The sequence below is a fragment of the Leptonotus elevatus genome, chromosome 7 (assembly GCF_054856555.1).
Source record: "Leptonotus elevatus isolate MCC_2025b chromosome 7, RoL_Lele_1.0, whole genome shotgun sequence".
NCBI classification, from domain to species: Eukaryota; Metazoa; Chordata; class Actinopteri; order Syngnathiformes; family Syngnathidae; genus Leptonotus; species Leptonotus elevatus.
The window spans coordinates 23,550,199-23,573,684 of NC_141245.1; the positions used below are offsets into that span (position 1 = coordinate 23,550,199).

A 23,486-nucleotide genomic window follows, 5' to 3' on the forward strand; every position below is an offset into this window, starting at 1 on the left:
GATAGATAGATAGATAGATAGATAGATAGATAGATAGATAGATAGATAGATAGATAGATAGATAGATAGATAGATAGATAGATAGATAGATAGACGGACGGACGGACAGAAAGACAAAAAAACTAAACAAGAAGATGCACATTATCATTTTGATTTAGTTTGGCAACCAGAGATAATGTAAAACCCTTCTACTTCATGTCTTTAAACACCGTCAATATTCCGAAAGTAGCGCCACTAATCAGCATCCAGAGGAAACAAACTCATGATGCGTGCGTAATTTAGGGGAGTCGGACATTAGGTCATATTAATAGTTGTATTTTTGTATTTAGAGTTATCTATTTGTAGTTTTAAAATGGACTTTTCCAGTAGATTCTTTAGATTTTGCTAAATTCGCGATGTCTTTGAACGCATCTCATGATGCCGGAAGTATGGTGCAGAAGCTAACGAGGCTACTTGTACTACTAGCGGATATGTAGCAGCCCCAGCAGATTGCGCCGTTGCCAACCTGCCTGCGTTCACTATGAACCCGATGCCCACTTGACCTGCCAAACGTGTTGCCAGGATAGTTTTACGTGCCCCGCGTCCAACTCGTACACGGCGTCTCTGAAGAACTAAGTACTTATTTTGTGTGTCAACAAGCAAGGTAACCAACCGCAAAGTGAAAAAACACGACACCTAATTAGCTTAGCACGTTTGGTTGAGACGGTGGTCTTTTTAGCATAGCCTCTCGAGCTAACGGGGTGGTTACTGCTATTTGGAAAGTGCATTACGACTCTGCATTATGTGTTTTATTTTTGTCAAGTTAACTTTAACATATGTTGCTAAATTGCTTTAAGGAAAACGTAACGTTGATATTTTGCCGACGTCAGACCAACGTAGCGACGTCATCACGTTATGTTTGAACTTTACTAATGTGTACTTAACATTTTTAATAAGATTTGTTGATTTACTTGAAACCAGAAATATCAAACAGGTTTTACAAGATGATTCCAGCTGGTATCGTTTTCCTGCGACAATTTTAGAACGTTATGTTTGTTGAAAAGCAGTGAAAATGCACCAATTTTTGAAATGAAAAGTGAAATGAAAGTCTTCATGCAGTCTGTGTGGGCAGAGATTTAAGGTGTGACTTTTCTTGTTAAATCGCTTAAACTTTTTCCTATTTTCAAAAGATTGCTAACTAACCTATTGAATACAGAACAGACATATAACAATGTCAACGATGTTAATTATTTTCAATTAATAAGCTACCAGATACGAGTAATATATATTACGTATAAGACAAACATAATTGTAATACAAGGTGCAATGCTTAGGAAAAAAATCTAATTAAATGTTAAATGGAGTGCACTTATATAGCAACTCTATCTACACCTTAAAAAGTGCTTTACGAAGGCTCACATTCACCATTCATGCTCACATTCACTTAGTTTCGAGAATGAACAAACATTTCATAAGTTGTTAATATACATCCGTGTGGAACAAATATATATCACAGTGACAGGAGGCATTTGTAATTAATTAAATTCTTGAAATTAGCATTGGAATTTAATATGAAAATATGAGCCATTGTGGCCAGTCAACATTAGACAGTAACTCCTAAATTAAGGAGAAAAAAATGGTGTTTGCAAATTCACCAATTTTATTCAAATTTGGCAAAAAGCATAGAAAAATACATAATAAATATGACCATTGTATTTGAAGAATTTCCTTGCTTACCTAAACGTTTTTGATAGGGGGTTTCGTCTACAAATTTGGGAAATTCTGTTTGAGTCCTCGTGATATCTCAAGACATTTCAAAGTTGTGATTTAATTAGGACACCTGTTCAACGTAATCAAAATGCAAATGCAGTGAGACACAGAAAACAGTTTGTGTTGATGAGTGTAGTTTTATGAGTGACCATTTAGATATTATTTTTCTTTTATGCATTTATTTATTTATATATAATGACCCTCTTATAAAATGATGATTAACAGGCATGTATGACCTAACCTCCCTTATTAGGCCAAAGCAACAACGATATTGCATAGGCGCCATCTGGTGGTGTCAAGGAAATACAGTGAAGTGAGTTGAGGAGTTTCATTCGGCCATTAGTACTTCGCCACCATCGTTTGGCATCTTTAGGCAATCACAACCCTTTTTATGGTTTTACTTGAAGATATTTGTTATTCAGGGACCTTTGCTGTATTATGATTGCAATATTATAATATTGCAACTTTAAATCTTGACATTTCTCAGCTGCGCATTTTGAAAATATTTGTTTGCACTTTCCTCCCTTTCTTGTGCTGCAGTGAGTGATCGAGTGGCATGCTGGACGTGGGGAAGTGGCCAGTGTTTGCCCTCCTCCCGCCTGAGGAACTCTGCCTCATCCGGCAGGCGTGCGTGTTCGGAAGCGGCGCCAACGAAGCCCTCTATGTCACCGTCAACGACGAGGTAACGGCGGCGAGTGTCTTCCGGGTTGAGCCAGGATTCAAGATGCATGTCACGCGCAGGCGGTGGGATCAAACAGATGGAATGGCGCTATCTTTAGCCGTCAGGAGCTAATTCTAGACGGAGCTGGAAGAGGGCGGAGGTGCGACTGGCTCATCCTTGCTCATTTGTTTTGTCCTGACGAACAATATTGTTTGAAAAGCAATCACAGCACAGTGATGCTTTGATAGGGAAGATGGCAAAAGTGAAGCAAACGCATGCTCTCTGCCAAACTGCAGCTTTTTAAAGGAAAAAAACCCAACAAAACTTAATAGCGTCTCTCTATGGGGCAGATTTTTACCAGTTGTGGGGGTGGGTTTTCCCCCCATTAACCGGGGTTACCTTGACTAAAGAGTTCCCCACATTCAAGTTACACATTTTAATTTATTTTTCTCCTTTGGCATCACTTGACCCCGACAATAGAATGGAATACCTTTTATTGCCACTATACCCATTAAGATTAAAAGAACCTCCCTCAGCAATGCAGACTTGCATGTAGAATGTAAAATATTTACAGCATAGAATAAATAATAATGCAAGAAGATAATTAATAGAATTGTAGTCTTGAGTAATGGCCAAGCAAGCAGCCAAGCACACAAATAGAAACGAGACTAACATTGTGCTAAATCAGTCGGAAGTGGAGTCTTAGCACCTGACGTTGCTTTGTACATTAACACATGAAGTCTGCTTAATAACGTCACTGTATTTTGAAATGCGGTTCCTATTATGTCTGCGCGCAGGTCTTCGGTCTGGGCACCAACTGTAGCAGCTGCTTAGGCCTGGGCGACCTGCAGAGCACCATTGAGCCGCGCAGGATCGATGTTCTCTGCGGGAAGAAGATCGTGTCCCTTAGCTACGGAACCGGACCGCACGTGGTCGTCGCCACTTCGGGTAACCTGTAACCTGATTGTGTCACGTAAATACACGCGAAAGGGGAAGTCAACCCCCCCAAAAATATTTTGACAATAATATATTCTATGCAGCCCCACTATTTGAAATATGGTATTCTGGTTAATATTACGTTGGAGGAATATGAGCTAAGCAGCAAAATCCAGCCATTGTTATCCATCTCTGGGGGCGGCCATTTTGCCACTTGCTGTTGACTGAAGATGACATCAATGTTGCTCAGGTCTCAACCACAGCGAAGATTCAGAAAACAGGTGAGTTGTGTTTGGTCGTTGCCTGGTCAACATTGATGTCATCTTCAGTCAACAGCATGTGGCAAAATGGCCGCCCCTTTCGATGGATAAAAATGGCTGGATTTTGCTTCATAACTCGCATTCCAAAAATGTAATATTAATCAGAATGTCACGTTTAGACTTGCGAGGTCACATATAACATATTATTGTCAAGAATGTTTAAGGTTGACTTCCACTTGACTTCAACCAAAAATGGTTGAAGGCTGGAATGGATTAATTGCATTTCCATTCATTTCAATAGGGAAAGATGATTTCAGTTATTTAGGCCACCATAGGAGTCAGAAGGTCTTTCCACCATCCTCAATAACGTAAATACCACTTCCACAGTTTCAGCCCTGAGTGAGCTGGTGTTTCTGCTTTATCGCCTCCTAATGAACCAGAAGCTTGTTTACCTACTTTAAGCGGCACACGCAATTTATTTATATCGAGGATTAATGGCACACACACATGCTCTTTTCATGCTTAAATGGTGTGCTGTAAAAGCGCTTGTATAAATCACTAACTGCTGAACTTGCCATTTTTTTTGCGTAGATGGCGAGGTATACGCATGGGGTCATAACGGCTACAGTCAACTGGGCAACGGGACCACAATCCACGGACTGATCCCCGCCCTGGTCTCCACCAACCTGCAGAATAAGAGGGTTTCCGAAGTGGCCTGCGGCTCCCACCACACCATTGCCCTTACCACGGAAGGAGAGGTAAAATGTGCCTTACTACTTTATTTATTTATTTATTTTTTAAAATTTTAATCCAAGGGAACGTGCCACCCCTACCCCCAGGTGTATGCGTGGGGCTACAACAACTCAGGCCAGGTGGGATCGGGGTCCACTGCCAACCAGCCCACACCGCGCCGGGTCAGCAGTTGCCTGCAGAGCAAAGTGGTGGTCAACATAGCCTGTGGGCAACTGTGCTCCATGGCTGTGCTGGACAACGGGGAGGTAACAATATTGTTTTGGCCTCTTTCACTTGCTAATCCACTCGCAGCCGTATGTTGTAAGGGCTCATCTCATCATTCAAGATTAGCTCATTTCTGTTATTGAGATGTAGTGTGCATTTTTTTTTCAATTTCATGATTCAATTCAATTTATTCTCATGTTGATATACCACAGCTGGCATTTGTCATAAAGACAATCCAAATATGCATTTACATGTGAAAGAGACACCCTTTAGAAGCTACTTAAAGCTTGTTTATGCATATTTATGTATGCTTAAGCTTACTTATGAGTCGGCGTACAATGGGGAAAATGGTTGAATCTCACAGAAAAACACTGAAAATGTCAAATATGTCAGTTTTTAAATAAAATGTTTACATAACACCTCAGATTGAGAGTAGCATTGATGTGATGTCAGAAGGCACGTCCAACAGAAGTGTTGGCAGAGTGATTTCATAATGCTAATTAATAGTAATAGAGATCCTGACGTTGACGTCACGCATCCCAAAATGGACGAAAGCGCAACCATTTTGGCAGCATAGAAAACGTGTCTGCCACTTAAACAAGCAAACGCCACACTTTAACAAGGGTTGACAGCTGTTGTGGACCAGCTGCCACAACGAGATGAGGCAAAAAAAGGATCGAGCAATGCTCCAGGCTACCAAAAGAGGAACCAATGCATAGTCAATGTTGGACTATGTACATGGTGGTTAAATCAGCAGATGCTAATTGTTACCACACGCAAAATGTGTGGGAAATAAACTGTGTTATTCATTTGTGCTCCTTTGTTTTAAAATATATTACACTGTTGAATTTCATAACACCATAAAGAAGACTTTTTATGGTATAAATGACGGCGGCCGATTTAGCAGCTGCAAAGTTGCTAGCGTACAAAAAAAACACTGCAACACTTAAAACAAAATCCGGATTGTACAAACCTGTAAAGCCTTTGTATGATCAGATTTCAAAACACTCACCAGTGTTAGAGCGGGGGTAATTTCACGTAGCAGCGTCGCCATCTGCAATCCAACATGTCCACCTCGCGCATGCATATCCTATCCTTTTCATCAAAATGACTGTCAATGCTCTTGGGCGGAAACTTGACCAAAATTGCTCACTAATCATGAAGCGCAAATGTTTGGCATTACTGTAAAGATTTGTTTGTTTCCACGTTGCAGATCTACGGCTGGGGCTACAACTGCAACGGCCAGTTAGGTTTGGGCAATACGGGCAACCAGCAGACGCCGTGCAGGGTCGCAGCACTTCAGGGAGTCAAGGTTGTCCAGGTAGGAGTGAGGCATTTGCCTTTTAATGACATCAGCAAGCGCACCCAGGCCCTTTTTTCTCCCGCCTTCCAGGTGACTTGCGGCTACGCACACACGCTGGCGCTCACGGACGATGGCTTTGTTTACAGCTGGGGAGCCAACTCGTACGGGCAACTGGGCACAGGCAATAAGAACAATTACTCTCTCGCCACGTTGATCAGCATCGACAAGGAGAGGTGCGTAAACACCCGCACGCCATAGTAACAAAGTCCTTGAATTTTTAGTAGAATGCTTGAAATGTGTATTTTCTCCATCCGACTTGGTAATTTACTTGTTGAATTGAAGAACAAATTAGAGCAAACCCCTGGAAGTCATATGCAGTAATTCCAGGATATGAGTTATGCAAATTTGGAATAAAGGAGACATTATGCAAAAAAAAATGTTCCATTTCAAAAGGGCTTCCATGTGCGTTATTTAAAGGACTTGTGACATTGTTCTGTCAAAGAACTGGAAGTTTGTAAAGCCTCCCTTATTGAGGCACTCAGTCTGAGGTACTCGCTGTGGTTCCATTACTGAAGATGAGCTACAATCAGAATAACCTATTATGCGACAGGTTTATTAGAATTTTTTAATGTGTCTGTCACATGGTGTGATTTTCTTTTTATATATTCATATACCGTTGAGCTACTGATGCACAATCTTCACACCTTGTCCCTATCTTCCTTAACTCATTTGCTCCCAAAAACGTATAGATACGTTCTATTTTAAATATTACCATGCTCCCAAAGACGTATTTATTCGTTTTTTTCAAATGCTAGAACATACAGAAAGTCTTGATGCAGCCTCAGAATGTAAAAGAATGCTTGAAGCAATGGTAGTTATTACAAAAACGGCCAGCAGGTGGCAGCAGAGTATAAGAGATCAACCATGGCCATGTAACAAAAAGCTCTTTCCCCCACAGTTTTTAACAGATTTGTGAATAATGATGAAACTTAGCTATATTCTAATGCTAATTGCTGCAAGATGGAAACAGATAGAAATATACTTTTTTTTTCTTGATGAAAGAAGAGACTCTAATCTATCTTTTTGTAGGTTCCATGTTTTTATAGCAATAGAACACAATATTCTGTGGGCCTTGCAAAATCAGTCCAAATCCAGTAAAACAACCGGGAGCGAAGGGGGATGCTTCAGTGATAATGGCTGGGAGTGAATGAGTTAATGGAAAACCGTGCTTATGTTGACTATCTGGGTCTACCTACACTCAGGGTGTCATTTCATACTTCAAAAACATATTTTCAATGCTCTCAAATTTTAACAAGATGTATAAAAAGTAGCTAAATGAAAAGAAACGTTTATATAATATTTAATATGAAATAGTTAGAACATCTACCTCATAGTTTGAAAGTTGAACGCAAAAACGTATTTAAAACTCTATCCACTATCTTTACATGTAGACATAATATAATAGTACTCACAGCCATGCATTCTTTATCCTCTGCGGAGAACAACTATTGGTGCCAGACTAAAGAGTTGAAACGTCTCAAGTCAACAAGTATATCCAATCCGGCTGTTTGTTTTTTGGAGGGAGGCTGAAAAATCACATTTCCATTCATTTTAAGAGATAAATGCGTTTTGCTTTACGAGAGTGGTCACAGAGTGAATTCAACTCGTATCTCGAGGCACCACTGTATTCTCGTGTCCCTCGCAGGATCGTGGAGGTGGCGGCGTGCCACACCAGCCACACGTCCGCCGCCAAGACGCAGGGCGGGCAGGTACTGATGTGGGGCCAGTGCCGCGGCCAGGTGGTGACCAGCCCGCACGTCACGCATTTCAGCTGCACCGACGACGTCTTTGCCTGCTTCGCTACACCCGCCGTCACGTGGCACCTTCTCACCGTAGGTAAGCCTGTGGGTTCAAAGGCGCCATATGGGGTATGTTTTATCTATATGAGACGATCCATGTTCTAAGAACCATATTGTACTGGCATGTTTCAAACATTTTGGCCTTTTATAATGAAGAGTTTCAGTACTATTCTACATTTTCATGGTAGTCAGCAATTCTGATGACGACACATAATTGAGATATATTTTAACATTTGACCAGGAAAGAAATATTCAAAAGAAGAACGGCATCATGTTGGCAACTAATGAATAGCAACTGTGGTTTTGTCATGGTAACGCCAGATCACCCAGTTTATTGCAGTGTTGTTACCAGTTTATATTCATTGACGTTAGCGTACCCGTCTCTACTAGGGTTGCCAGGCGTCCGGATTTAGGCCGCACAGTCCGAATTGTCAGTGATGTGTCCTGCGTCCTGCGCAACCCTAAGCCGGACGCTGGTTTGTCCTCCTTTTCAAAGAAAATGAGCCGCGGTTGAGTTTCTGTAACCCAACATCAGCCCCACCCTACGTTTGTCCCAACTGGTCTGTGATTGGCCAAGAGTGGCTTCAGTTAAAAATCTCGTATATCATTGGTTTAATAAATGTAAACAAAGCTCCACGTGTTGCTATCTGACCACGTCATTTCCTCGTCGTCTTCTTTGACAGCAGCGCTAGCAAGGAAAAAAGAAAAAAGGCAGCGCTAGCAAAAATGCCAAAACGCCGGGCATTTTTCAATATTGAATGGACGAAAGAACACAATTTCAGTCGAGGCTCGTGTCACGGTTTCTGCACGCTTTGCCGGTGTGATGTGGACGTGAGCAGTCGGGGCAAAATAGCCACAAAATGTCACACGGGGACAGAGAAGCATAAAAGCAAGAGGCAAGCAAGCAGGTGTGCCAAAATAAGTTATGTTTTGTGGCACGCACTTTTACAGAAGCATGTCACTGCTTAGTGGTTTAAAAACCTGGTACTGTAAACTAAATAAATTGTCGTAAAGAAGTTTGACTTTTATTGGTCTTTTTTACCTTTTAGTTACACAAACTATGCAAAACTTTATTGCTGATGAAATTACACCGCCAGTCTGATGCATTAATTTTTTATTATTTTCCTCCTTTTTGACCTTATGGAAATGGGCACCCTCGTCTCTACTGGAGGGGGACTTCCATTCTGTTTAGTATTACATTGTTTTCTTTTTCTTTTTAATTGTATTACCAGTACATAGTATTTTCCTTTTTTAATGCATGCATTACATATGAATATCAAGTGCAAAAGCAGTGGGGGGAAAAATATCACAGAAGCGAGTCAAGGTTTTATGACAGCACTGTGCCATGGTGCCGTCATGCAAGGGGGCTCTTTTCTGTGACTGGAAGTATTCGAAGAAATGGAAACAGGAAAGTCTGTTTCCTGCTCATACCTTGTTACACTCAAGTTAGAAGTTCAGAACAGCAAACATGTCACACTCATAATGCCGTTATTTGTTACATTGTTTACATTATTTTTTAATCTTCATGTGCTGCATGCAGATGGTGATGACTACTTGACCGTGGCACAGTCGCTAAAAAAAGAGTTTGACAGCCCTGAGATCTCCGATCTGAAGTTCCTAGTGGATGGAAAATGCATTCATGTGCACAAAGCGCTGCTAAAAATAAGGTACGGCTATGTTTAATTTGAATAAAGTACTGTTGACTCAGGACCACTCAGTGTGAAGTATCAAGACATTTCGGACAACTTTACTTTTTTCTCTCAGGTCCAACATTAGACAGGGGCATTATTTATTAGAATTTTGTTTTGCATGCATTACCTAGTATTTTTAAACCTGTTTATGCAGTCATTTCATGGCAGTAGAGCTGTCCAAACGCAAACCTTATTGTCTTTAACGCATTCAAACCCAAAAATGTATAAATACGTGTTTTAATACTTTGTCCTTCACTCCCCAAAACATTTTTTTATGCTAGCGCTACAGCTTCTGACTCTGAAGAGGTCGCTTAAAGCAATGGTCACGGCAAGCAGGTGTCAGCAGAGTATAGGAGATCAGGCAGGGCCATGTTGCAACAAGCTCTTTTTGCCAGTGTTTTCAACAGGTTTGTGAATAATGATGAAACTTAGCTATATAAACAGATACAAATTTAACTTTTTTTCCCAGATGAAAGAACACACTCTAATCTTTCTTTTGTTAAGTTCCATGTTTTTATAGCAATAGAACAGAATATTCTGTGGACCTGGCAACATCAGTCAAAATCCAGTAAAACAGACGGGAGCAAAGGGGATTGCTTCAGTGATGGCTGGGAGTGAATGAGTTAAAAATAAAAGCAGTGACTGTATTGTCTATATTCTTCTTCTTTTTTTTGTAACTAACTGATGTTTTGTTCTGGTCATAATCATTTGAGATGTGATCATTTGCTCTAATTGAACTCTGAGCGCCGCGACGGCCAAAACAAACAGTTGATTGAGCAACACGGCCCGACCGACATCGTATAGAGAGTGTAGAAGTGTTCCCAGCGTGCGGTGGTGAAGGAACGCCTCGTGTCCGCCGCAACGTTTCCTGTCGGTGTCAAAGGGGAAGCCATGGCAGACGTATTGTTTCCGCGTTGGTCTTTTTATAACAAGCCTCTCCGGACACGGCACATGTGCATTCTTCTTTTTCATCGGAAGGAGCCAGACAGTCTGCTGCTGCGTCAGCAGCGGCGTTCACCTCAGTACACGGATATGCAGCACTTCAAAAACACCTGTGGTGCAAAGATCTCGTGTCCATTGAGCTGCTCTTTAACTAAGGAAGTCTTTGTTTGTTCAGTTATGTATGCTGAACAGATAAGCCTGTTAAAAAAAAGAAAAAAAAAGGCACACAACATTCTGTACACATTGAGATCCATTGAAAGAGATGTGTCTGCATAAAAGTATTACTTTTGTTTTAGTTGTAGTTTATCTCTTTTTACCAGGCGTTACAATATTTGTTACATTCTTATGCAAGCATTTCTTTTCTTCAAGAAGGCGTTGCATCATATTGACTTCCCTTTTTTATACAATTATTAACATGATATTATTTCCATTTTTACGCAAGCATTATGTAATATTACTTATACTTTTCAAAATGTTCTCCTTTTTATGCAGCCGCTAAACTGTATTTTTTTAAATTATATGTTGTTTTTTTCCTCTATGCACGTATTATGTTGTGTTTTTCCCCATTTACATGGTGTTTCCCCTTTTTTTGTGTAGGGCTTACTCCACTATTTTTTTCCCTTTGACGTCATTACATGGACATGGTATCCCCCGCCCCCGCTTCTTTTAAGTATTAGACAGTACTCGGTTTTCCCTATTTTAAGCAGGCATTACATAGTATTTTCCACTTTTGTAATGCAAGCATTACATATGATGTTGTCCCTATTTATGCTTATATGTTATATACAATTTTTCCCTTTTTTACACAGGCATTTACATTTACACATCTTTCTTCACCTTTTCCCTTTCTATTTAGGCTTCACAAATACATTATACAAATGATTATGTTTGCATTATTTCTGTCCAGGTGTGAACATTTTCGCGTGCTGCTGAACGAAACGGACGAGGACACCATCGAAATTCATCAGTTCCCCTTCCTGGTGTACCGAGCCTTCCTGGAGTACCTCTACACCGATTCCATAAACCTGCCACCAGAGGATGCTGTGGGTAAGGACTAGGCACGCACACACTTTGCAACACAACTGCATCAAACATGCTCGTTCTTCGACGCCTCCCCGGGTTTCTCAGGACTGCTGGACCTGGCCACCTTCTACCGGGAGAGCAGGCTCAAGAGGCTGTGCCAGGAGACCATCAAGAGGGGCATCTCGGAAGAGAACGCCATCACTCTGCTCTCGGCCGCCGTCAAGTACGAGGCCCGGGTAAGCTCCTGGGAGATCTCAGGCTTGTCCTGCGTCCTCCACGCACTTTTTTTTTTTTTTGCTTTACAGGTAGTTGAGGAACTTATCCAATTGTGATAAAAAAAGAAGAAGAAAATGAAGTGCATTCAAGAGTTTCTTTTTCATATTTATATAGGGACAAATGTACAGTGGCGCTAAAAAATCTACACAACCCTGTTTAAATGACAGGTTTGTGTTATATTGAAAAACTGATTAAAATTAATCATTGCAAATTGTTTTCCACCATTAATTTAACCTAACTGTTCAGACTAGTTGAAAACTTCTCCCACCATCGTTTTTTTAAGACGCGACGTCATAAATAACTAAATGTGTGCACCCCCTCTGGTAATTGGGATGTACCGGTAGCTGCGCCTCGAATAAACCAATCACATTCAAGTTAAATGACAGTAAGCACACACCTGCCACCATTTAAAGTTACAAAATCTCTCCAATTTTTAATGGTGTTGTGCAAATGTTATCTTCGATCCCATTAATGTTGGATTTTTTGGGGGGTTGGGGTGGGGTGGCGGTGGGCGTGGGCGTGCGTAGGAGAAAAGCAAACGTCTGCCCTTGTGTATCCTCGAGTTTCGCTCCCGCATGTAAGCCCCCCCTCAGTCCTCCATCTCAGCTCCTCGAGGCACATTTAAGACGCCTGCGATTCTCCAAAAATTCCGCAGAGCGACCAGCCTGACCAGACTGGGCCATCTTGATCTTTCCAGGACCTGGAGGAGTTCTGTTTCAAGTTCTGCGTCAACCACCTGACATCGGTCACACAGACCCAGGCCTTCGCCGACATGGACCACAACCTGCTCAAAAACTTTATCGGCAAAGCCAGTCGCCACGGGGCCTTCAGAAACTGACCCCCCCCCCCCCCCCAAAACCTGCCCCACCCCCTACTCGTAATGACATCATCAACTTTCCATGTTCGGCAGTCCAGCCCAGACCAAGGTAAACGAAGCCCTATCATTTCTTTCCAGATGAAGACCACAAAGACCAAAGTTTCCACCTGTTTAGTAGACTGTGGTACGAATTTGTTAACGTTAGCACTACAGCAAGATATCAATTTCAGTGTCAAAAATGGAACGGAAAAGTCAGATAATTAGCCAGTCCGTCAATGGTCGTGTTAAAGGGGCAGTGTGCAGAAATTTTTGATTTTCACATTATATGTTAACATATTAAATTTCCATAATATGCAAAAAAAACAAAACAAAAAAAGTTCTCATCACTCAAACGTACATTTAAAAAAAAATATATAATTGTGGGTCTAGTAAGTACTAATTGTATTTTACTAGTCGCTGCTCACATTACAGAAGGCTGGCATGTTTTGCCGCCATCTTTCTGCTACAGATACCCAAAGGAGACAAAGTTAGCGAACGTAGTATTTGGTGATAAGGCTGGTGAAGTGTGCTCTCCCTGAGACACCATCGTGCAGGTGCATTGTATTACGGTATTAGGGCAAACATTTCTAGGCACTGTCTCTTTAACTATGTCTGGATTTCCACCCGGGAGTACTTGTGACATCATAATGAAAAGGTAAACCTGATCATGCTTGTACCACAAAATGAGTGAACAGCACAAGCTCCATCCACTACCATACCACTGCTACTCGCATCCCAATGAAGGGCTACTGAACCACAGGACAGGTCGGGTGACTCGGGTCTGGTATTTTTCTCCAGATGCTTTACTGGAAGGAATGCTGGCTTTTGGAGTCGTTTTGTCTCACACATCTCACCAACCAACCTGCGAAACCCGTCACAGAAATGTGCGCTCTCCTTCCACAAACCTTTTTTTTTCTTGGTTTACTTTATCATCCGTCACTAGTCAAAAGTGAAACAGTGCCCGTCGTAGTCAGTACAGACACAGCACCATCTTACAAACAAGTTATGTTCCAGAAGGCTGTTTGTATCTTAAATTATCATGCGTTAATTTTCTTCTTTTTTTTTTATTGTCACTATGTGGCTGACAGAAATTTGCGTTACTGTTACGGTAATTAATATAAACTGTTGCAACTGACACATGAAACACAAGAAAATTAAATATTGTGTATGTAAACACTAAAATAAAAGCATCTAATGGGCTCTTTGCACAAATCCACTACTTCCTGAACGCAATACCACTCCTTCATTTCCTGTCTTTCATGATTGGACAAATTGGCCATTGACGTCGTGGTTACTGAGGTCAGGCACACCTGGATTAATCAGTTTGTCCAATCAGGAAAGGCAGGAAATGAAGGAGCGGTACTGAGTTCAGAAAGTAGTGGATTTGTGCAAAGAGCCCATTACATCAAACAAAAATTTGATAGCTTAATGCTTTCATGCATTATGAAAATCATAGACGAGCTCCGGTAAATTAGCATCTATGTTACATTCATAATAAACCTTAAAAACGGCTACTTTTAGCACAAACAGCAACACCACATACAATATTTACAAGTATTCTTTCTGTTCTGTGGGAACAACGAATAGTAAAATGGCAAAATTTAATTTGCTATATTTATTACATTACGTTAAGCTGAAGTGGTATCCTCTTCTTTTTTGTCTTTATTCCAGTTGAACTGATTTCTGCCCAAAATGTGTTACTACACTCAAGTTGCGCAACTCAAAATCATCACAACATGCAGTTTAATTTATTTATTTTTTGTATGTCCGAATGTTCCAATTTGGGGAAGTGTCTCGTCTACCTTTGCCATCTTTTTGCATGTTACTGTTCCATTTTACTGCAATCGGTAGAATAAGACAAGTTACCATTATTAGTAGCCTCTTTCACGCACACGTTCCAATAACTAAATTTATTTGCCTTTAGCCTTTATAAAGAACCCATTAGAAAAAAAACAAGATACTGGTTATACACAGTATGTTATGTTATATTAAAAACACTTGTCAAATAGTATCACTCTACATATCATACCCCCTATCCTAGCATTTCTACCATTCCTTTACACACATCTTTGTTTTGATTCTACCTCAGACAAAATAAAAATGACTTTTTTTCCCCCTCCTTCCAAAGATGTCATCTTTCCACCTTTTAAAGAGGACAAACAGCCAAATTGTGTTTATCCCAGTGTTTAAACTGAAGATGGCGATGAATTCAAGCTTTCAACTGAAAAGCGCAAAAATGTCAAAAAAATAATGAGCAGGACATGTAGACTATTTATACAGTTAAACAGTCAGCAAAAAAAAAAAAAGTTGATTTGTCATTGAGTACCCCCTTTAAAGGTGCTTCAGCGCCACCAACGGAAATTGTCCTTCTGCTACAATGAAACCAATGTATGGTGTGCAGTGCGCCTGGATCGCAAGGCCGCCACCGCTGTATGTGAAAAGGCTGGCTTTTATATGAGCCTTGTGAAAAGAGCTATTGACGTCCTGCAAATTTGGTAACCTGCACAGGGCGGAGTCGAAGATTTTTCAGGAGCATCATATCCATGTGCTCACCCCAGGGGATCAACTGCGCTTCACGCTTAACAATAGTAATCAGGGCAATAATAGCTTTTCCTGCAGTCCCCGCATTCCTCGTCAACAACGGGAAAAAGTACTGTGTGAAAAGGGCTACTAACGGCGTATTGTCACGCTACACACGTGCAACTGATTGTCACAGTGGTTCCCTTCGCTTCATGGTTTGTCAGCTCTGTGTTGTTATATGTACGTTGCATGCATTGTTTTGGATGCTGGCAAAAAAAACCAAAAGCAATCACGTGGTAGGACTGCAAATGTTACTGAATACTTAAGACTTTTATACAAGTTGCACTGTGTTATATAATGTAATCTGTATTTCAAAAAACAAAACAAAACAAATGACATAGCAAATGTGTCCTTCCTTGCAGTCATTAATCAATTTGAACAATTGCGGATTTAAATGTTTTTACTAGGTTGAGCGTGCTGTGCCAGGGTTATTATAGTTTTGGAATTTTCATTTTCGTTTTTTAAATTTGGTTAGTTTTAATTAGTTTTTCAGGGTAGCTCTGTTAGTTTTTATTAGTTTTCGTTATTCAGAAATGCTTAGTTTTAGTTAGTTTCAGTAATAGTTTTTTATTTTATATTTTTATTTTTTTGTGTATTACTTGTGCACAATATATAATAAACACTATGGTAAAATTAACATTTCTTACCTAGCGTAGCAATTTCGGCTGAGTTAAATGAAAAAGCAGGCCATTGGTGCCAAAAGTCAAGCAGGCAAATTTGTCGCCTAGGAGCGACGTCATCTGGAGGTGCTTTTCTATTGGCTGCTGCTAGATGACATCACTTCTGTGTGACACACTTTCAAATGTCTTTAAAATCATCCATCCATTTTCTTAACCGCTTGTCCTCACAAGGGTTGCGGGGGTTGCTGGAGCCTATCCCAGCTGGCTTCGGGCAGTAGGCGCGGGGTACGCCCTGAACTGGTTGCCAGCCAATCGCAGGGCACACAGAGACGAACAACCATCCACACTCACAATCACACCAATGGACAAATAGGAGTGTCAGGTATGCATTAATTACCAAAGACTAAAACAAAGGACATTTTCGCTATAGTTTTAGTTAGTTTTGTAAACATAAAATAGTTTGTTAGTTTTTGTTTTTTTAAAAGCATTTTCCTTTTTATTTTATTTCGTTAACGAAATAGTTTTTAAAAATTTTGTTTTATCGTTAGTGTTTGTGAACTAAAATAACCTTGGCGTGCACACAATGTGCTGAGGTTTTCACACTTGCGTTTATTTGACACGCACCCAATGTGTTAACGCATCACAAAAAGCACAGTGGCGCTTTGACAGGGAGATGAGAAAAATAAATATATATTTGTCGAAATGTCACATGAACTAATAAACTCATATTAATATAATACAGTATCAGTCTGCTTTTGAAGCTTTGAGTCGGCCAAAGTTATGTCGTTTGGAAAAATAGGCCTCAAGAGTTACCCCAAAAAATCTGTTCCACTGCCGTGTTTTAAAAAGTGGGCGCCTCCACGTTGTTTTGTTTTGTGATCAATTCTGCAGTGAAAGTAAGGAGCAGATGTTACTCCATCTGCTTTACAAAGGTGGTGTTAATTTGGTTATCATTTTCGTATATATGGCCAACTTTCAAAAACCACACAAGAAATGTTTCCGTTGTTACAGTTGAAAGCTGTTGGTGTGTTGCATGCAGCCGTTGGTTGTTTGCGCAGGTGTATGAGGTCTGGGGGGTATTTGTTTTATAAAGCAAGCCAAACATGGAGCGACACGCTAACTTGCTAAATGTGGGAACTGTTCAATCCCTGCGTGTTATTCGCCAGAATTCCAACGTTGAAGCATGATGTCACCTGACATCGCTCACTATTCAAGGCCTCAGTCTTGGCCTTGGGGCGGGGGGGGTGGTTGGGGGCCGATATGCTTCCTGGCATTGTGAGAGCTTCAGCGTCTTGGGCTTTGGAGCATGTTTTCTCTTTTTTTTTTTTTTTTTTTTTGCATGTCAGGGGATTGTTTTCAGGCAAAAGACAATAGTGAAGGTTGCATATGAGCATGTTTTCTGGAAGGTTCACTCTGGTGTTTATTTTCTCGAACATAATGCACAAAGCGTCTATTTTTAATTTCAATTCAAAGATCTTGCATTTGAACATTTCACACAAGAGCAACTAAACGTATGTTTAATTTGATTGTACAGTAATTCTCTGTAACAGTATACAAAATGAAGATTACCACTGTTCAAATACAATAGAATAAAATCTACCTTAAATAATGATTCAATTAAAATGTAGTGCAAATACTTATTGTACCTAGATATATATTCTCAAGCAAACAAAGATTACATTCTAAGATTTTGTTACATAAACTTAAAGGTTAAACATAACTGAACAGTACCTAACACATGCATACACTTTATCAGAGTAAAACCAAATACATTTGCGAAGATTTGTTTAGATTTTCAACAAATTGTATCCCCTTGGAAATAATGTGAATAGAAAGAATCACATCCGGGTGGTCTTTTCCTTTTCTTTTCTTTTTTTGTAAATATAAACAAAACATCTTTTATAGAAACGACAAAAAATATATAAAATTGTTTTTTGGTTTAGCTCTATTACAATTTTTTTATTTAAAAAAACGGCCAGATTTTTCTCATATATTTTGTGAATAATACAGTAATTAATTATATTAACGGCAAAATGTAGTCATTATGCAGAGTTGTGCATCTATGAAGGTTGTCATATAACAATCATAAGCAAGTCAGCTTTAGCACATTCCATTTACAATGTAATTCGATGTACTTCACAGGCACAACACACCATTTAAGGCAAAATACCACTTTTAAAGGAGAAATAATTTCATAAATAGAAAAACCAGAATAGATATTTCAAAACAAAGTAGGGGAAATGAGCACAGCCGTACACTCTTTTAGTAATCTTAATAAACCAATGTGCTAATAAGTTGTGTAAACTTATGAACACAACTTTGTCTGCCAACTAGTGGTGAATGGTGATGTACACAACCGTGCTCATAAGTTTACATAACTTAGGAGCACAACTGTACAAACCCCAATTTTATTAACATAATATTCTTTCAAAGCACTTGAAACACCGCTTGCACAATTGAGCTCTCAAACTAATCTTACTCCTTATGCACCAAAATTGTAGTACAGTAATTAGCTGGAATGGGGACTCAGCCCTGGCGGAAAATGGAATTGACCACCCCACCAACAAAAAAAAGGGTTAAAATTGCTTGTATTAATCGTTGAAAAGTTTGGTAATTATATTTTTTTATCGCCTATATCTACATTTAAAATGCATACACAAAAAGTGTCAACAAAAATGTATTTGTGTATCAACAAAAAGCAAACTTACAAATTTTGAGTATTTATTTTTTTATTAGTGTGTGGTTTAAAAAAAGAAGAATTAACAAACGTGACATCACTTAAATGAAAATAAAAAAAAAAGAAGAGTAATCAGCATTTGTTAGTCCTAGTCCTGTGGGAGCAGACAAAAGGGAGAAGGGGGGAGGGACCGGGAGGCGGAGATATAGACCGAGTCCCAGCCCAGTCAAAGTACAAAAGTGTGTATGAGTGAGTGAATGGTCAAGCGAGAGAGAGAGAGAGAGCGGCACAAAGGCGAAGTGGGCAGCAGCAGCAGCAGCTCCTCACTGATTACTTGAAAACCGCAAGAGTAAAAAAGAAGACACGAGTGCAGACTGCGAGGCTTGCTCGAGACTATTTTGGGGTGAAAAAGAGGACGAGGATACAGGACACACGCGAGGACTTTGTTACTCTCTATTCCCATCTGCTTGCGGATCTGCCATCCTTCCCTTTGTGCGACTATTCATCAAGAGGCGCACGGTTGGGGGGGGGGGGAGGAAGAGGGACACCGGCTTTTCTCCCACGGCTCTCTTCACCATGAACTAACGCCTGGACATCCGTGAGGATCTTAAGGATGGGGACCAGTCGAGAGGTTTGAATCCTCAGGACCTTACGCTTTACCTCTCACCCTCTTGCGCCTTCTTTTAACCCCTTTTTACTCTAAACTGGTGCATCTAAGATGTTGCGGTAAAGACAACAGGACAATGCATGCTACATAATACTTTGGGACAAACTCGAAGGCTGGCATTTTTTTTTAACTCAGGATATCCTCGGGACCCCACACCAAACCCCTGCCGTTTGCACTTTAAACAGTAGCGACATCCATGCTGGTGTTTGCTATGAAATACTCGGCAAACGGTAACAATTGTTTTGGTTCCCGTCCCACGACAGAAGCTGGCAAATTTTGGCACCCTTCACACAGGATATCTTCGGGGTCACCACTATATCCACCTCCTTTGATCTACCACCATTTAAGTCCCTTTCAAACCTCGCACGAAATTGGTGCGCAAGAGAGACAACTGCACGCTAGCGTCTGGAATCAAATGCTAACAGAACAGTGAGACTCTGGTGTTAAACTTACCGCCGCGGGAGCTGCCACCTCTCATCGGAGGTTGGAAAATTTGGCACCTCGGGACCAAGCATCAGAGAAACGTTTGGCCAATGACTGGTATAAACTCGGCATTGCGGAATCCCCAGCCACCTCCCACCCGGTAGAGACTGCTGTGTCAGAGTTTGGAATAAAAGACTTCTTAGAGAGTTTCTTTTGGAGAATTGAATCCAGTCTCGGACTCCCCTTCTACGCAGCTTGCCACCCTGCCTCTGGGACTACCTCGGAAACTGGTCAATTTGGCATCTTTCATGCAGGATATCCTCAGAACCGAGCATTAGACATGTAACCGATGCCTTCTTTGCCAGTGTCTGGAATAAAAGACTTTGCGGACAGTTGCTAAAAGACGTGGAAGCAAAGGCTTCTGTCTCCCAAGATGTTCGACACCATCCCGCCGCTGGGACCCGGCAACGTCTCGGCGCTCAACTGGAGCTGCAGCAAGAACGACGGCTTCAAGTACCCGCTGTACAGCGCGGTGTTCAGCGTGGTCTTCGTGGTGGGCCTCATCACCAACGCGGTGGCCATCTACATCTTCGCCTGCTCGCTGAAGCTGCGCAACGAGACCACCACGTACATGATGAACCTGGTGGCCTCCGACCTGCTCTTTGTCTTCACGCTGCCCCTGCGCGTCTTTTACTTCATCAACCGGAGCTGGCCCTTCGGCAGCGTGCTGTGCAAGGTGTCCGTCTCGCTCTTCTACACCAACATGTACGGCAGCATCCTGTTCCTCACGTGCATCAGCGCGGACCGCTTCCTGGCCATCGTGCACCCCTTCCGCTCGCGGACGCTGCGCACCAAGCGCAACGCCAAGCTGGTGTGCGCCGGCGTGTGGGCGCTGGTGCTGTCGGGCAGCCTGCCCACCGGCTTCCTGCTGGACACCACGTCGCGCCAGCGGCCCCGCACCAACGCCACCTTCTGCTTTGAGAACTTCTCCTCCAACCAGTGGAAGTCGCACCTATCCAAGGTGGTCATCTTCATCGAGACGGTGGGCTTCGTCATCCCGCTGCTGCTCAACGTGGGCTGCTCCGTCATGGTGCTGCAGACCCTGCGCCGCCCCCACAAGGTGAGCCGGGGCAGCGGCGGCGGCAAGCTGAACAAGACCAAGATCCTGCGCATGATCGCCGTGCACCTCAGCACCTTCTGCTTCTGCTTCATCCCCTACAACGTCAACCTGGTTTTCTACGCGCTGGTGCGCACCAAGACGCTCAAGGGCTGCTTCGCCGAGTCGGTGGTGCGCACCATCTACCCGGTGGCGCTGTGCATCGCCGTCTCCAACTGCTGCTTCGACCCCATCGTCTACTACTTCACCTCGGAGACCATCCAGAACTCCATCAAGAGGAAGTCGCTGGCGGGGCGGCCGTGCGACGCCAAGTTCTCCGAGGCGCTGCAGTCGGAATCCAGCTCCAACCTGCAGTGCAGCCTGAGGAACCTCAAAGCCAAGATGCTGCACAATGAGTCCTCGGTGTGACACTTTCATCGACCCTTTTTTTTTTTAAAGCTCTAAATTCTAACATCCAGTTCAGAGAAGCTGCCTCTGCGGATTAATGAGCCCATACACACCCTCCTTAAAATCCTTCCGCTGTGGATATTACTGACATTGTGTAACCAACCGCCTGCAAGGGAGTGAGAATACTTTTGCAAGTTCATGTCCGTATTTATCTGTTGCTAACTTTAGCTCACTTAAATTAACATAGTTATATGGAGATTAATTTTGAGCAGGGTTTTTGTGCACAGCAATGGATGAAAGTATTAAATAAAACTATTTGCACCAGAAAAAACCCCACTAGTTTCTTTTAAATGTCCAAATGTACATAGATGTAAACAGTGGAGATGGGGGGGGACTTGTCACATGACTGGTTTGGGACCAGAGGTGGCAAATCCAGGTCCAGAAAGTCAAAACCCTGCCATAGTTTGGCTTTAGCCTCTAGTGCTAGCTAGCTAGCTCCCTAGCAGGTAAACGAGCACCATGGGTGCTAGCTAGCTAGCTCCCTAGCAGGTAAAGTGGCACCATGGGAGCTAGCTAGAGAGCTAGCTAACTAGCAGCCAAACTGGCAGGGTTTTTACTTTCTGGACCTTGATTTGGCACCTGTGTTTGGGACCATTAAAAAAATTTAAATACAGTATGTGAGTGTGTTTGTGCGGCTAACCAATGCAGGTACAGATTTTGGCTAATGTGTGAGAATACATATTGTGGCTGAGCAGATTGTAAGAAGTGTGACTTTGACTCAACTTTCATAACGTGAGACGGCACGTTACTCCCACCTCTGGTAAACATCCAGATTGAGGAAGTGAGCGTCTCGCTCTGGTCGGGCGGGGATTGCCAAGTTCCTGTGCGGAAGTTTTGTGCAACTGCTGAGCGAAAGGCCACACGCTTGCGAATGCTTTAATTGGGTACACCCGCACGTGTACTCTCATCACATCATAGAATAGAAATTGGAAATTAAACTTATCCTTGCTTTGAGTTAGGTTAAATAAGGTGTTTTGTTTTGTGTGTGTGCGTGTGTGTGTGTGAAATAGTTGCAATGAGTATGTTTTTAAAATACGGGAAAAAATAAAAATAATTAAAAGTCGACGTCATTAGACTTTTTCTTAATTTTTCAAATTTTCTTGATTTTATTTTAAAACACTTAAACATGGGCCCACTGAGATGTAATGTAACAAAGAGATTTATTAAAAATCACATACAACTATATAATGATAAGAAAATAACAAAATCCATCCTAGCAGAAGGCACTTCTTTTAAAATTTACATTAAAAATATTTTTTTTAATTATTTCTTAATACACATAATACAAATTTGAGAATTCAAAAAATAAGGCCAGCAGAATTTTCATTAAGATTAGATAATGATTAAAAAAGAAAATTTATTATTTTAACCTGTAACATAACATAAAAAAGTGTTACACAAAAAAAAAAATAAGAAGAAGAAATATTGTTTTTGAAAAATGTTAAATGGAGCGCAGTTATCTACACCATATGGTGCTCAAAGCGCTTTACAAAGTTCCATCACAAATTTATCCTTAAAGATTTTTTTTAACCCAGGGCGGTTTTAAAGAGGATACAGCTTGGTTTTGATTGAAACTGTCAGAGAATTGTTCAATTTTTGCAACCTTTTCAATTTTAATGTCAGACGGTATATTTTGATTTTGATTCTTGTAGTTGTGGTTTGCAGCGGTTTACAAGTGTTACGCTCATGTGGTTAAACACTTTCATCAACTGAACATCCTCTTTTTACAGACAGAATTCAACTGAGCAGGTGTACCTATTAATGCGGTGAGCAAGTGTAGCTGTTGTCAACAAGCACCGGCTTGAGTGGATCTGCTAGAACAAAGAAGGGTCTTTGAGGTTTATCTTCATCTATTTCCCCTGACTATAGGAGGTCTTTGAGTAACATCCAAACTATTACAACTTGCGTTGCTTGAACAATGCAAAACAGATGACTGGGTGTGACTTTATTTCCCACGCAGCGCCACCTTTAAGGCGGGTCAAGGGCGCGGGACTCGATTGCTGTTTTGAAAACAAACAAATGGACCTTGACGTCATGCGCAATTTTTGCTCCGGTGGAGGCACAAAGTACAAACGAGCATAGGGTAGTGTAAAACGTAGCCTGGGAACCTTGATACGTTCATAATTAGAAACCTACCATTTGAGATTGTTTCTTCACCTGACTTTTGCTAATCCTCAAACACAAAAATTCAAAATGGCAATTTTTTTAGTTAGCCCTATTGAACCTTTAACCTAAAAAGGTGTTAGCAAAATGAATAAATAAATCTAAAAATATAGAAATTAAATAAAAAGATGTGAAATAGTAATAATATTTTTCTTTTTCTTTTTTCTTTTGAATGATTGAGAGCTAGCCAGCTTTATGGTTACCCTCTTCATTCTGTCCAGCAACACGTGACAAAAAATGTTTTGGATGCATAGATGTTGTGTGGCTGTAGGACTTTTT

At 41.2% G+C, this 23,486-nt stretch overlaps 2 protein-coding genes across 2 annotated transcripts; both read left to right on the plus strand.

The window, feature by feature from the left end:
* The first annotated feature begins 309 nt into the window (after positions 1-309).
* rcbtb2 (regulator of chromosome condensation (RCC1) and BTB (POZ) domain containing protein 2) lies at positions 310-14,632 on the plus strand. The gene is made up of 12 exons (XM_086081197.1): positions 310-643; positions 2,290-2,431; positions 3,208-3,358; positions 4,198-4,364; positions 4,446-4,604; positions 5,777-5,884; positions 5,957-6,099; positions 7,572-7,762; positions 9,266-9,392; positions 11,266-11,405; positions 11,487-11,617; positions 12,355-14,632. The coding sequence occupies exons 2-12, from the start codon at positions 2,306-2,308 to the stop codon at positions 12,493-12,495; spliced, it is 1,584 nt and encodes a 527-aa protein (XP_085937323.1). The 5' UTR covers positions 310-643; positions 2,290-2,305; the 3' UTR covers positions 12,496-14,632.
* A 4,017-nt stretch (positions 14,633-18,649) lies between these two features.
* Positions 18,650-22,275, plus strand: lpar6a (lysophosphatidic acid receptor 6a). Its single transcript, XM_086079696.1, has one exon. It carries the CDS (start codon positions 19,914-19,916, stop codon positions 21,003-21,005), a length of 1,092 nt encoding a protein of 363 aa, XP_085935822.1. The 5' UTR covers positions 18,650-19,913; the 3' UTR covers positions 21,006-22,275.
* The last annotated feature ends 1,211 nt before the right edge of the window (positions 22,276-23,486 follow it).